Here is a 15,836-nt window from a genome sequence, read left to right on the forward strand (position 1 = left end):
TTCATCTCCCATGTAGCACCCCAGGGACTACCATGATACACTACCTCCACTTACTAAGAGGTGAGGCCATGGTATGTCTTGGGAGATGTTGTCCAATAAGGGAGCCCATGCTATAGAGGAGAATGAGAATGTGAAGCACCCAAACTACAACTCCCATCAGGCACCACAATAGCATTTTGGAATCTAACTGTTTCCATTTTCTGTTTTTCTTCAGAAAGTCAAACATGACTTTGTTTCCATTTTTGTAGAAATTATTCACAGGAAAAAAATATTTTTTTCTGGTCAGCTCAAATGGCTGCATTTGGCTAATTTGGGCACTGATCCCATAATCCCTATGGCATGTGATTCAACCTATTACTACAATTACTGCAGTGGAATTTCTCAGAGGACCAAAGATTACTCTTGTGAGGAAGTGTTGCAGGAACAGACCTCAAATTATTAGTTCCTCTGTCCAGGGAAAGGTGCCTTATTTCTGTAAAGCACCAGTACATTGATAGTGCTATAATAAATAAATAATACTATTAATGTGAAATGAGATTTTTGCAGGTAGAAATAGATATGTGAGCAAATTTTGCTCCTGCACAAAATAGAGGGCTGCTGAAAATGAGGCCCTGATTGTTAGAAATGCTGCAGTGCAATATTTAAAAATAATAAACACCAACTTAAGTTTTATTAATTCAAATAAGTCTTTGAAGAACAGGAATAATAACTATTTACATCCCAGTTGACCTTTCTGTTGTGAATTTTTTGGTAAACATTTATTACGTGTATAAAAATATACTTCTTCAAAATCAGTCGCCTTTAAAAAATAAAGGTTCATAATTAATCTTGTTTCCATAAAAAATACATACCAGGTGCATAGACTAATGGGGGGTGGGAAATCCTCCCTCTAATCCACATGAAGCAAAGAATTCCAGTTCCTCTAACATACTGCAGTATGGTACATTTAATAACTCAGCATTTCACAGAAAACAATGGAATTTAGCCTTCAGTCTAGACAATATGCTAAGATCTTGTTCCTAAAAGCTATTTGGCAAAGCAAATGACAGTCTTTAAAAAAAAACAAAACCCAAAACCCAAATTTAACCTGCCCAAAATAACATGTCAAGTAAGTATGCTCTGGTTTTCATTTACTGTCTATTGTTTGATTACTATTTGGTTGTCTCCTTTCCCCTCTGCCCTCACACCCCACTTCAATTCATTGGACCCACTTGTGCGCAGGAAATTATACACTTGCTAGTAACTCTAGATACCAAAGAACCTACTTAAAGCAACAGCATTAGATGTCCTACTGTAAGTGAACCCAGTTTAAAATTGGTCTCTCTTCAAAATATGAAGTTAAATAAGAGACATTTGGGCTGTGTTACAAAGTTAAGATAAACACACATATAACATACTGTAGCTTTTACGATTTGGCTAAATCTCCAGCTGTCATGTTCCAGATGCCCAAGGGTGTCAGGACAAAAAGTGTATTCCGGGACTGGCAAGAGGTTTTGCATCTTTTATTACTTGAAAGCAAAAGTTGTATTTACAAACCATATAGACACATGTTTTTAGACAGAAGCAAAACACTAGTCAGTGATGTGAATTACAGTAGAGGAATGGCATGGGCTTGAATGTGAGTGCAGCAGAACATTCAGAGTGCTCATGCCAACGATGTCAGATAAAAATGCATCAACCATCCCCTCTGGGTACAGAGCTATGTCTTCTCATGTCTTGCCTTTGCAATAATATTACTGACTCTTTTCCAAATACTGTAAAGCATTCCACAACCCAACTTGTGGTTGTCAGTGTACTTTTTGAGACATTCTCCTACTGTTTTTATCTTTGTCACTAGCCTTCATAAAATGTCTGAATATTTAAAAAAAAACAAAAACCCACACACAACCAAAACCCCTCGGCCTGCAATTCTGACAAGAAACAAAAGCGCTTCACTGACATTTAGTGTATCATCAGTCTAGGTACATGAAGAATTTTACCAAGATATTTTCCTGAGTATAGCTGATGTGCGCAGACCTTGCATGAGAACTGCTCTAACTGATACCAGCTGCAAAAGGCCACAAAGGCTGAAAAATAGGGGTGGCACAGGATGCCCACTTTCTTCTGGCATTTCCCTCTTTTCCTTGTACTGCTAGCAGCTGGGAGGGCAAATGGCGTAAAGGGCTTTTCTGCAGCTCAGCACCACAGGAGCATCACTCTTACACTAGTGTGATCCTTTCTGGGCCACTTAATCCAGTTTTAGGGCCAGATTCTGCCAGGAATCAGAGCCAATACAAACATTCTTGTAAAGACACATGGAAAACTTCCTCAACAATATTAAAGGAGCCTCCATTGCTCCAAATTTATACATGGTTATAGCTTTATTAGTTGATACCTTACTGACAGTGGTACACATCAGTGTAGAGTGATGATCTACATACTGTGGTCCATGTACCACTAGTGGGCCACAGGGCATTTCCAAGTTGTCTCTGAAACAACTTCCACTGACCATATGAAGCATGAACAGGTGAGGCAGGAGTTAGTCCCACCATTCTAGAAAGTTAAAATAATGTATTCATTCACTATTCTACAAACCTTACTCTTGCTTGTGCATCCTTGTGTTCTTCTGCCTAAGAGATAAACAGGAACTGAAGTCTGTTAATGATTCTCTTTCTTTACTGGGTGGGGTTTTTTTTTGGTGTCATTTCCAGACTGATCAAATTTGCTGAGGGAGAGGAAACTCAATGTGAAGGAGTAGGAAACACACAGGAAGACAGAACCAGTGACCTGGAGAGATTAGAGCAGTGGGAGCTACAGGCAATGAGAGGCAATTTGGTCCTAATAAATTTGAAATCCTACACCAGGTAGAGGAAATAAGTCATGCTGATAGAAAATAGAGAGCAAGGAAAGAGAATCATAGCTATACTCATGATTTCAAAGTTTATTTTCCTCTTGTCTCCTTAATTTAGTTCTGAATTGCACCAATTTCTTATCTTAAAAGAGAACAGAAATCTAAACAAGAAAAGAAAAAAGTACAAACGTATTTCACCCTTTCATAGGATTTTACACCTTCTTAATACTTACAGTGTCTTTAATAAGTTATGGTGGAAATATTCTACGTACAGGTAATATATAACGTAGTGAAGAACTAAAAGAGATTATGCATTAACACAGTAATGATGGTGATAGAATATGTGAAGAATATTTCAACATGCATCTGGTATATTTTTTATTTGCCTCTTTACTAGAACAACAGGTTCAATAGCTTCAAGCTATTCCCCACAGAGCTATAATTAGTGCTTAAAGTGCAACCAAAAAAAAATAAAAGGGGTTGGCTGAAACCTGAAATCTGAACCTGTGGAATGCTGGAATGAATTTCTACTTTTCCTAAACAAAACAAAATAAAGCCAGTTACAGGGCTGCCGCATGCATCATAGATTCTGCCTATCTGTTCATGTTATCTATTCATTATGATTCATTATTACCATGAAAAAATACTGCATTATTGTCCGACAAAAATAAACAAACCAAAAATTCCAGGTTTTCCAAAATATTGTTAAACCAAGAGTAGATTTAGGATGAGACACTTTCTGGTTAATAATAGGTAAAGTTCTCTCATTACACAAAGCCCAAGTAAAGAGGCACTGTGCGAGAGCTATGCAGGGTTTGGGTGATGGATGGAATTCACCTCCCTAACCTACAGCGAGGATTCAATCAGCTCTTCCTGTCCTTTTGCAGTTACCTGTTGAAACCCCCTAGACAGGGATTTGTGGCCAACAGATCCATGTAAGTATAGACCTAGTGGTGATACCTAAACTCCTATTCCCACCAGGTATTCACAAGTAGTGGAGAGCACAGCTCCATGGCACACATTAGGGTGCAGATTCTGCAGCTGCCAACCCGCTCAGCAGTGACGCTGTTCAGCGGGGACTTCTGTAGCCCCAGTGCCATAAGAGAATGAAAAATAAATCCACATTTCTAAGAAAAGTACACAAGGTAGGTACAGAGATTTTCACAGGGATTGCGGGAAGGAATCCTCTTCCCAGACACAAGCAACAGAGATGCTGCTCCATGGCTGCCTTTATAGACTTAGGGCTGCAGTAGCCCCTGTGTATGGACTGTCCCCACCACATGGGTGTGGTTGGGGAGAAAGGATGTGATCTGTCTTAGTGTCAGATCTATTGGCTTCACCTTCCTTACCCTAACCTCACTCTGTGGTGCAGCAAACCCTTGAGTACGAACTGGCTTCATGAAATCCTGCTCTCCGCACAGGCAGTAGAAAAGCACAGACTCTGCTGTGTCCAGGTCCCTACAGTTCTGCGGAGAAGGGGGATGAGAGACTTAATTAACCAGATTCTTTTATTGTTTAAATGCATCCTCACTGAAATAAGTACATTTTAAACATATGGAAAGGACCAATTTTTTTCCAAAGTGGCTTGTTAATTTTGGTTTCCCAATTTAAGACTTATCCTAAGTCAGAGACCGGATGTATTTTATGTTAATCTATTTCAAGTTGGGCACCCAAAATAAGAGGCCCCTTTTGAAAAGCTGGCCCTTAGGCCATATCACTCCTCTGGCTTGTTAGAACAGTTTCCACAAATGTGTGAGGGATGGGATGAGGTAATTAATATAGTCTGTTTCCAATACCCTTTGTGACACTGTATGGAAACTGTGGACATTTTGAGGTATGTTTTCCTGTAACTTTCTTTCCAAGTTTTTCTGCCTTTTGGATGTGTATATCACATTGAATCTAATGTAGGAACATTTGTTACATTATTTTATTTTCTGTAAACTTTCTTTTTGCACTACATACTGATCATCTGTGGAAAAACTGCATATAACAAATAGTACTGCTATAAAGGAATCTTCTATTTATTTCCAAAAGAAAACAGAATGCATAGTATCACAGTACATCTAGGCATTATGAAAACTAAACTTTGCTACTTTACTGATTGGAAGACAGTATTTGTAATCTAGAGTGTTTTAGCAGAGCACTTGGAATTGCCAACTTCATGCAAAGCATAGACTGAAAAAAAAATTCTAGTTTCATGACATATATGGAGGTTGTCACCCAATCTGAGTTTGCTGGGCAGCATTAATTTGGAAAGGACTAGAGCACATCCAGCACAAGATATTCTTGCAAAACCATTCAGTGTCCTAATATGTGTGCTTTAACACAGCCACATACATTTAGAAATAAAGATTTGTTTCAAGAACTGCATCCTGGAAATCAGTGACACTGAAAGGGACTTAGGGGGTCATGGTTAATAACTAATTGAACATGATCTCCCATGCAATTCAGTGGCTGAGAGCAAACCTGATTCCTGAATGTGTAAACTGGGAAATAGCTAGCAGGAATAGGGAAGTGGTATTACCTTAGTATTCAGCATTAGTGAGACCATTACTGAAAAACTGTGTCCTCTTCTGGTGTCCAAACTTTAAAAAAAGGATATTGACAAATTGGAAAGGGTTCAGAAAAGAACTACAAAAATGTGTTGAGGTCTGTAAAATCTCACCCAACCATGAAAGGGTAAATACGATCAATCTATTCCGTTTACCCGAGATGAGTGGTGTGGTATGGGAGTCAATGCCAGATCCATGTAATGCCGTGCAGTGGTGGTCAGTCTAGAGCTGCCCATACCACCATCCACAGGCCCTATGCGATGCTATGCAATGATGCCTTCTTGCCTTAAAATCTATGATCCTATACAAATGATGTAGGCCAATGATATCATCTTATGTTATCAGGAAGTATCAGCTGTGACATTAAAACGTAAACGTCACTACACTGCATGCAATTAGCCTGTCCTTCAGAATGAGCAATTAGAGATATCATCTCTGTTGTGTTAACAACCAACACAATTCACTGTAAAGCAGAAGCTCCACATTTTTCACTCAAAATCATGAAGTAAAAAAATTGTTATTTGCTCATACATCACAGCCATGGGGGCTATACAGTACCTGTAACAGAAAATTTCTGTGCTCAGTCAAGTGACCAATGTAGGGGGGCTAACCCACTGAATGACCTTGGGAAAATCATTTTTGGCCAACCTGTCATAAGTTAGTGTACACTTTTGCACATGTCCAGCTTGCCTGCATACCAATCATACATGGACATACAATTCTGGATTTGCATGTACACACGTATGTGCTCATGGAAACCCCAAATTGTAGACATATATATAAAAGTATACACTTCAAAGGATGTGGCCTTAACCTGTCTGTGCCTCAGTTTCTTCATCCGTACAATGGGATAATAGCCATTTTTGTGACATGCTTCTGAGATACCCAATTGAAACTCTCGACAGAAGTATAAATATTATTATTGTATTTCAGTGCAAATCTGCAACAAAGTGAATGTTTTGTGTAGACAACACTTACGTGTTCCTCTTAAACCCATGCAAATTATGATGACAGACAAAGTTAATAACATTTTTAAATATATTTAAGAACAGTCTGTTATTTGCTTCAGCACAGGCAGCAACCCCTCTGCCTAAACAGTTACACATTATATACATTGCCCTCCACCATTGGAATCATCTTATTCTTTCTTGCCATTTCCCTATTTGGGGTTGGCGACCTTTATAGCCTTCTTCCAAAACTCGTAATTGTATGCCTAGCTGTTAGGCAAATTGGTCTCTCTAAGGTACACAGATATCTAGTCTTTTGCTTCCTCCCTTGTCCTCTTCCTTCCACAACCATTGCAAAGACCATCTTACCAATATAACTCTCAGGTCTGCACTGGTCATGTCCACATCAATGTAGCCTAGCCTCCCTGAACTTTTCAACTAGGACAACCTGCATAAGGCTCCTTTTGCTTCTTATCACAGAGTGTTCAATCACTTCACCATCTTCATTTCGGTGGTGGAGTGCACGCTGATTTCTTTTCTTGTGGACGTCCGAGGCTCTGCTCCATATATTAGGATGGGTCGAATAACACTCTACCTTTAACTTTATTGGCATCTTTTTATTACAGTCCAACTGGTGGAATCTCCTGGTATTATTTTTTTAAAGAAATAAATCCACATGTAATTCCCTCCCCTAAATGCTTGCACTTGAGTTTGAGGGCTGTTCAGTGACTGTAGGAGAGCCTTCTGCTTCGAAAATACACTTGAATACACACTGCAACCAAAGTTGGTGAAGCGAGAGAGATGAAAAGGGGCAGTGATGATGGGAGGGGAGGCACCAAGCCGAGTTCTCACAAGAGGTTCAGCAGCACGACATCAGATCATTAATGTCCATCAAACATTTTGGCTTATATCCAGCTCACTAACAGAACAGCGTAGTGGGAATGAAATGAAGGCCACTGTTCTGACACGCAGGCAAAAAGCCAAAGATCCTGATTTAGATTTCTCTGCCTGTCTTTCTCCCCTTTTATATTACATTAAGGATGACCTGCTCTGCCACAGCTTTAGCGTAGCTCATGTGTATGCAGAACAGGTGATGCAAAATCAATAATGGAAAACAAGTGAAGCTGGCTGCTCATTGTCACAGCCCAGATAACTGGCTCTTTGAAACCTTGCTACACAAAATGCCAACAGTAGCCACAACTCTCCAGAAACATAGTTATGGTATCTTTGCCAAGGAACATGTAAAAATAAAAGCAGAATAATTTAAAGTCATGACTACGTAATCCTATCAACAAACTTACTCTTTCTTATATCTACATTACAAATATGCTTGCTTGTGTGGACAAAACATAATGTTCAAATCTAGATCAGATTTGAAATCTAGATCTATCTCTAACCTGATTTAACAAAATGGCCTGTGTATACAGGAGGTCAGACTAAATGATCTAATGGTTCCTTCTGTCCCTAAAATCTTTGAATCTTTTAAACATTTGGGTTTTTCCTCCCATACAAGGAAGAGGAAAACTTTATTACGTGGTTTGTCCAGAACCTTGTTTTACTACAATAAATAAGCCTGTATATTTTATAGTGTTGACATATCATATACCGATATACCCTTTTCTTCAAAAATGTTACTCTTGGACATATTGCTCTAAACTTGATTTTTCATCTAAAACTGAATTGTACAATTATAATAGAATAGTTTTTCAGGTTATTAAATCTACTAGTTGTTATACACTGGCGTTTAAAACACAGACCTTTTGAATGGATGCATTTTCCATACTAGCTAATACAATGCTGGTACCTATAACATTTCCAAGAAAAAAATCCCTTGCCATCTGAAAGTATGATGCCAAGGTAACTTTGCCATTTGAAATTAATACTATTTGAAAACAAACTCTCCAAGGGCAAAAGTACTCATCAGATTCATGAACTTAAGTATCATAGAATTACACAAACCAACCTAAAGATGATGTAAAATTATGGTGCTTGAGACTAGTTTACAACATTTTCCCTTCTCCATTCTTTATCCTAATCTTGCATAGCAGCTGTACAGCACCTTTAATTTCTGTCTGAGATTTTCATTTTTTAAACTTTTGCTATTACTTTGTGTCATTTTAAAAAAAAACACATTTGTCTTTTTCAATTTATGGCATGTTGTTCTTTTTCTATGAACCACTGAAAAATGTACTTATTAAAATTATTTATTTTTGTTATTTTGTATAGGATTTAGCCCTAGGGTGAACAGACAGCAAGTGTGAAAAATCCGGACGGGGGTGGGGGTAATAGGAGCCTATATAAGAAAAAGATCTAAAAATTGGGACTGTCCCTATAAAATCAGGACATCTGGTCACCCTAATTAGCCCAGTGGATTTTTCAAAAAATTTCAGACACCCTGCATGAATCTTTTAATTGGAATGATACAACTGAAAGATAATGTGGACATGGTTTCAAAAATCAGTCTCTCAGTGGCCTGAAGAAGGGGTGGTGATTCTTGAAAAGACATACCGATTTCACTTTTATTTGGTTAGTTCAATAAAGAGGGATCATTCAGTTTAATTACATTTTAATCAAAGTCATTATTCAGCAGCACCTGTAATTTTCTTAATTAAACATACTGTGCACAATTTTTCCTCTCAGACCCACTTAAAGGATCTTGCTTCTATATTCCTGCTTGCATTAGCATCCATGGGAGATGTGTCTTGTAGGACTAAAGCAGAATATCAAATCCAGATCTACTATGTGGATCTGCAAGATGAACCTGCCAACTTTCCCATTGTCAGTCTATTACTTTAACATGGAACAAAGATGCTAAATGTATTGCTGTAGTTACTGTTTAGGACCAGTATTTTTAAAAAGAAAGGCCAAGATCTGTGTGCAAAATTGTGTGGGGAATTGCCTGCGTACCTTCGTTTGTACAACTATTATAACAGCTTTTATAAATCAGAGGATTTGGCATGGTTCCTAACCAGCAATTTGTGTAAACTCTGTGATCTGAAAAATCCCCATATAAAAACAGCACTTGTCATATTTCAGTGCAAAAAGCAGAAAGAGGAGCTTTATTCTAAGACCAAAGAAGGAACTATATTAGAATGAATAAGGAAAACCGCATCTCTCTTTCACTGATTCACTATAGAGCTTCTGTCTGAGAGCATTCCATAATGCTATACTGACTTGCCTCCTGCTACAGTTTTAAAGAGACAGCACACACCCACCCTTTCAGCAACTTGTGACTCAGCAGATCTGCTTCTTCCATTCAGACATCTGCTGATTTTAGTCTGGTGATAAGGTACTTTAAAATATTTCAGATTTTAATTATTAATTGAAAATTTTTTTAAAAAATACTTCTTTTGCATAAATGTACATGCTCTCACAGTGGGACCCAGACAACAATTCAGAATAGTGACACCTGTGTGAATCCTTTTAAAACACTTCAAAAGGATAAAAGAAATTAAAAATTAAAGGGTATATAACTTGTTCCAAATATTATTGCTTTTATTGTTCTAAGAAATAAGAACAAACTCCCCCTGGACTCTTTATGGAAAAAATAATCCATTTATAACTGTACAATGAAGAATTAAATTTATCTTTTGTGCTGTTATCTCTGTAAAACAAATCAAACGATTTGGTACTATAATGAAAGTCTGTGGTCTGTTGACGTCACTGTAGATTTACACCAGATGAAGATCAGGCCCTTGAAATTATAAAGAGCAAATGAATATCTGTGTTCTTCTGATATGTGAGTGGGAATAACCTTTTTGTGATTGCATTATCTCAGTGAAATGATGCTCACACACACACAATTTCTTATTTCATTCAGCTATTTCTTCCCCTTCCTGCAGTTCCACTAGCTTCCTTAAAGGTTTTGCTGCTGTTGTTCACTGCCATCATTGTCAAATAGTAATAGAATGTGATGGAGCTTTGATAAGTGCTTTGATAAGGCCCTGGTCCAGCAAAACATTTAAAAATGTGCTTAACGTTAAGACACTGAAGTCGCTGGAGCTACTCCCGTGCTTAAAGTTAAGTATGTACTTAAGAGGTTTGTCGTAGCGGGACCGTATACAGCACATACTGTATTAAGTAAAAGCATGATATGCTGCCACATGTGCCTGCCAGATCTGAACTGAATGGAAGTATCAGTTGCGGAAAGAAATCAATCATGTTACATTGCAGCAGGTCCCAGGGTTAATTAAAACTAGTTTTGTTAGTGGCGTTTACTTTATATTAAATAATTGTAATATTCAGTATGCATACAGTGCTTTCCATCTGCAAAGAGCTTAATAAGTATTAACTAATAAATCATCACAACACTCCTGTCAGGCAGGTAAGCAAATATCCCCATTTTACAGAAAGGTAAACCAAAACAGAAAATTTAAGTCACTTGCCCAAGACATAGCTGGGATTAGAACTGAAGAATTGAAGAATTCCTGGCTCCCCATCTTGTGCTCAATACTAGGAAAATGACCAGGAGGGATTATTGATATCAATTTTATGTTGTGTTTAACATCTTAGAATTAAACAAACTGTGAATGACTTGAAATGACTTGAAATCCTCTAGTACTGCATACAGATAATCTAGGCTCTTACATATTCTTATAACTGTTACTATCCGCCTCCCTCACCCACTCCACCTGTTTTTTTTGCCATGATCAACTGCTGTGGCATATTATAAAGTAACATGAGCTCTTCAAGGCAAATACAGTCTTTTACTGATGCATACGCTCCAAATACTCCAAAGCTACTGCTCATTATATTTTGCTAAATTCAGTCCTAGTATAAGTGGTTACAGCACTCACTGACTTAAATATTAGCTGCACCTCCTGAATTTGGTCCCCAGTATTGTTATATTTCAACATTGGAATGAACAGCCAAATGGTCTCTTGATCACTTTGAAGAAATATTTTGTGCTGATCTCACCTCTTACAATCCTAGAGCTGTCGTCTTTTTGCTAGAAAGTCTATCGCTACATTCAAAACAGTGCTCAGACCTTCAAATGTGCAATTTTAAAATAGTTTTCATCTAGTGGTTCTCAGCCAGGGGTACGTAGAGGTTTTCCAGGGGGTACATCAACTCATCTAGATATTTGCCTAGTTTTACAACAGTGCTACATAAAAAGCCCTAGCAAAGTCAGTACAAACTAAAATTTCATACAGAAATGACTTGTTTATACTGCTCTATATACTATACACTGAAATGTAAGTACAATATTTATATTCTAATTAATTCTAATTGATTTATTTTATAGTTATATGGTAAAAATGAAAAAGTAAGACTTTTTCAGTTAATAGTGTGCTGTGACACTTTTGTATTTTGATATCTGATTTTGTAAGCAAGTAGGTTTTAAGTGAGGTGAAACTTGGGGATAAGCAAGACAAATCAAACTCCTGAAAAGGGGACAGTAATCTGGAAAGGCTGAGAGCCACTGACCTAACTCTAAACAGGGGAAAGAGGCAAAAGTGCTATTTTTCCTTTAAGCAAAACTTAGCTCCTTCTTTTCAGCAATGTGTCTTGAAAGCTTTAGATTTCCCTGCTTGTGCACATGCGCCCATGACATGACCTGGTGTTTAAGGAAACCTACCGTTCTGATGCCATTCTCAAAGGCCTGACGTGCTAGAGAAGCAGGTCCGTCCACAGTCTTCCCATCATCATCAGGACCCCAGCTGGCACTGTAGATGTGTATATGTTGTGGATTCAGACTGAGAGACTTTGCTTCCACCATGTCTGTAACATCACCGTCCAGCATCCTCACTCCTTCAAAACAAGAGGCAGTGAATGTGAGAACTAGACTAATGAAGCATGTTTGAAAAATTATGTGAAAAATACAGAAAGCTACTCTTTTCGGATTACATTTCTTAAGTTCTTATTGATTATGGCACTCAAATTGTAAAGTCGATTTCTCTAAAGCTTTAGGAAACATCTGTGCTCAAATTCCTTCATCCAATACACGTTTGAATTTTAAAGAAAAACTTTAATTTTGGGGAAAACTTAAAAAAAATTATTTCAACCTCAGTGCATTTATATTTCTCATTTAAAAATAATTATAATTTCCTTTCCTTCTCTATGACACAGTGCAATTTCAGACATGGCAATTCTAATTTGATAGACATAAAACACAGGATGTACGCGGATAGATAAGCACAGGATTATGTCTTCATTGCAGGATTCTGCAAAAGGAGAAGCTGGGGAGGACGTTCTTAGGTACTAGCAAAAGTGTTATAGAAAGTTACTGACAAACCATAGCATTCTTTGCATAACATTATTCTACCTCAATTGCAAAACTGCGAACATCCCTCTCTAGGTAGGAAACTGTGTAAGGCCTGCTTCTGAAATTCAGTTGTGTATGTGGAACTCCCATTTATGTCAATGGCAGTTATGCATAAATAAGGGATCTCAAGATCCGACCCTTGGTAAACGGTAGTATTTGACAGACTTGTGTGCCAGTATTTGTAAAGTGGATATCTACATGACAGCATGGTGTTTTAGGAGCAGTGTGATGAGAAAGGCTGAAGGTTGTAAACTAAGAATATTTTGGAATTTTAAATAAATATTCTTGTTCAAGTCAACCATAACATTTCAATATAATTTAATCTTGAGGGAGCAGCCAATTGAGGTCAGTTTAAAACTTTCTCACACCTTAATAAGTAGCAGCAATGAAAGGATAACCTCCAAGTCAATGAGATATCTGATCAAAGATTTTCATTTTTAAATAATAATTAGTATGTAATTGTATGAGATAGTATATGTTGATGTTCACTTCCATAATTAACATATTTGAAGTCTTTTCCCATTTAATAGGAATATTGCTATTTATAAATCAAATTTATATATTTTAATTATAAGAACACAGATTTGTTCATGAGTTTGCACTGAATTAAGCTGAGTGTTTACCAAGGCCTTACCTTCCAAGGTATACAGATTGGTTTGTTGATAAAGGATCTATTTTTTCTCATTCTAATTGACTGGAAATTGAGAAGTGATCATATTTCTAAATTCACACAAAAACTGCCCAGGTTCTGTGAGATAATGAACTTGTCCAAACAGTGATCTCACTATGAATTTTACTTTATAAAAAAGCAATTTAAACAACTTTGGTAATCTCAGGTTTTATTTTGCCTCCTCAGCAATCTTAAAAAGTTAATGAGGGGTAAAAGGTGTGTTCTCATTCTTTCAAGCATATCAATATATTTGATTCCAAACTAAAACACCAAAAGGTATACTACATTTAAACAAATCAAGATAAAAAACAGAGGGAGAGAATTTCATTTTAGTTACTACAACAATGCAACATGCTTTATGAATGTAGCATTCACTACAGTGAATAGTAAAACCAAGTTCTATCCCTGGCATCTGAAATAATTTACACCATGTTTAATGTTAAACATTAAATCCAGAAGTGGTAAAATCCAGAAGCAGCCTGTCCACTCTTCTCTTTTTGCCAACAGTTAGCAGACATCAAGTGCAACTTTTATCAATGGACATATCATTGGCTATTTTAAATAGTTACTTTATTTTTGTAACAATTGCATGAGTTGTTAATTTTGTCCCCTCACAGAACATACAAAGTGTTTTTCTCGTGTGGTGATAGCACAATTATAACCATCCAGAAGGCAATTAGCAGACTTAGTTTCCAGACTGTCCACTAAATCTTCAGAATTCTTTAAACTTTTCCAAATATTTGCCATAAATGTCAAAACCTAAGTGGAATTTTAGTCAGCTCAAACTTCTAACAAATCGTGAAGAAGCATGTGAAAATTAAGTGAAAGCACGTTTTCCTTTCAAATATTTGTTTTTAATCAGTGCCTCACTTAAGCTTAAAGAAACAGCTGAACAAATTCCTTGTCAGTTGAAGACAATCTACATCTGTTCTGTCATAGTTTAGTATAACCGTTTTCCCATCAGGACTCAAGCCCAGCCAAATAACTAAGCACCAAATCCCCACAGATGCTCTGTAACTTCCACAAATAAGGCAGAAATAACAACAACAAGACTAACACGGCTGCTACTCTGAAACAACAAGATAGCCATCCCTTTTTATAGCAAACAAAGAGAGCCCAAAACCCTGTAAGTGGTAACTTGCTATGTATGAGTGCTGTAAAAACTGGCAAACATTCAAATAATCACATTCCTTTGGCTCAGCTAAAGGAGGCTCAGCTACAGTAGAGAGGAGTAAGAACCGGAGACACATTGTATGATTTCTTCACAAGAGTTATCTCCCAAACAGCAACAGAATTAAGGTCCACATTCTAATCTCACTCTCACTGTCTCCTGTCAGCACAGGTCCACTGATGTCAGCAGATTTACTCCTGATTTGCACTGCTGTGAGAGAAGAATCAGACTTTTGAGGAAATTGTTCCCTGCTCTGTTCTGTGGTCAGTGTTTCTGGCGTGAATGGAAAAGAGGGGAAGAGGACAAAGCACTTAGAAAAAGGTGAGCATTACTGGTGGATATATTGCAAATGACTTTCCATCACAAACATCATTAATCATAGTTGTTCTGCTGATAGAATTTGATGAAATATTGATGGAAAGGATTTTCTTCCACTTCCGTTTCTTTCCTCTCTACCCCTCCGAGGCCCTGAGAGCACATTCTGGCTGAGGTGAGGAATACTGCTCTCTGGACAAATTCATACCAGTGCAAGCAGGTGCATCTCTGAGAAAGGTGTAAAGTGTTCTCCATCAGTAGGCCAAAAGAGGCTCTTTAAATCCAAGCTTACACTGGGAATTAAGCTGTTAACTGAACACTGGTTCGGTTTAATATGGTTTCAAATATAGCACAGTTTGTCTGACTCGGGCAGATGGGACATAACCATTTTTCAAACCATGTTTAAGAAACATACTCGTGACAGTCCCCAACACATTGTAAATATGCTGGATGAAGCTCTTCCTTCAGTTGCCAGTGGAGTTGCTCAAAGGATGAGTTTTGTTTCTAGTCTAGAGCAAAGTGATTATATTTAGTTTTGATGTGGTTACACTCCCTGTTCACTGAACAGGTAAACCATGTTTAAATCCCGTTAGCCTGAATCCGTTTTAAACTATGTTTAAAACAGGCTGTGGTTCAGCAAATATGGCTGAATCCATTGGGACTGTCATGCAGCACTAAACACATTCATGATACTTAATAAAAATAATGCATTTAAAATCCAGCATTGCCATGCAGAGGAAAGCCTTACAGTATCTGCAGGAGGTGTCTGCAGCCTTACAGTGTCTTGGTCATTTCATTAGATAGTGAGTAATGTCTTTTTCCCCCCTTCCCAACAGCTATTCAGAGCAAAGCTCTTATTTTCCTTTATTTCTTTCAGCATTAACTTTTCTCTGTTCCCCCTCTAGTATTCCCTACTGTCTTTCATGGAGATGAGCCTATTTCACACTTCTGCATTCCCAGATGGCCTCTATTGTAGGACAGGTTTCAGAGGAACAGCCGTGTTAGTCTGTATTCGCAAAAAGAAAAGGAGTACTTGTGGCACCTTAGAGACTAACCAATTTACCAGTTAATGAGTCGGAAATACAG

General features: G+C 37.6%; 1 protein-coding gene across 4 annotated transcripts in view; it reads right to left on the bottom strand.

Annotated features, from left to right (window-relative positions):
- PCSK5 (proprotein convertase subtilisin/kexin type 5) overlaps positions 1 to 15,836 on the bottom strand; it is a 299,903-nt gene that overhangs the window by 156,770 nt on the left and 127,297 nt on the right. For all 4 annotated transcript variants that reach the window (XM_073345119.2, XM_073345120.2, XM_073345121.2 and 1 more), the window contains exon 7: positions 11,908 to 12,080. In XM_073345119.2, coding sequence (XP_073201220.1) covers positions 11,908 to 12,080 — 173 coding nt within the window. The remainder of the gene's footprint in view (positions 1 to 11,907; positions 12,081 to 15,836) is intronic.

This window comes from Lepidochelys kempii, chromosome 5 (genome assembly GCF_965140285.1).
Source record: "Lepidochelys kempii isolate rLepKem1 chromosome 5, rLepKem1.hap1, whole genome shotgun sequence".
Classification (NCBI taxonomy): Eukaryota; Metazoa; Chordata; order Testudines; family Cheloniidae; genus Lepidochelys; species Lepidochelys kempii.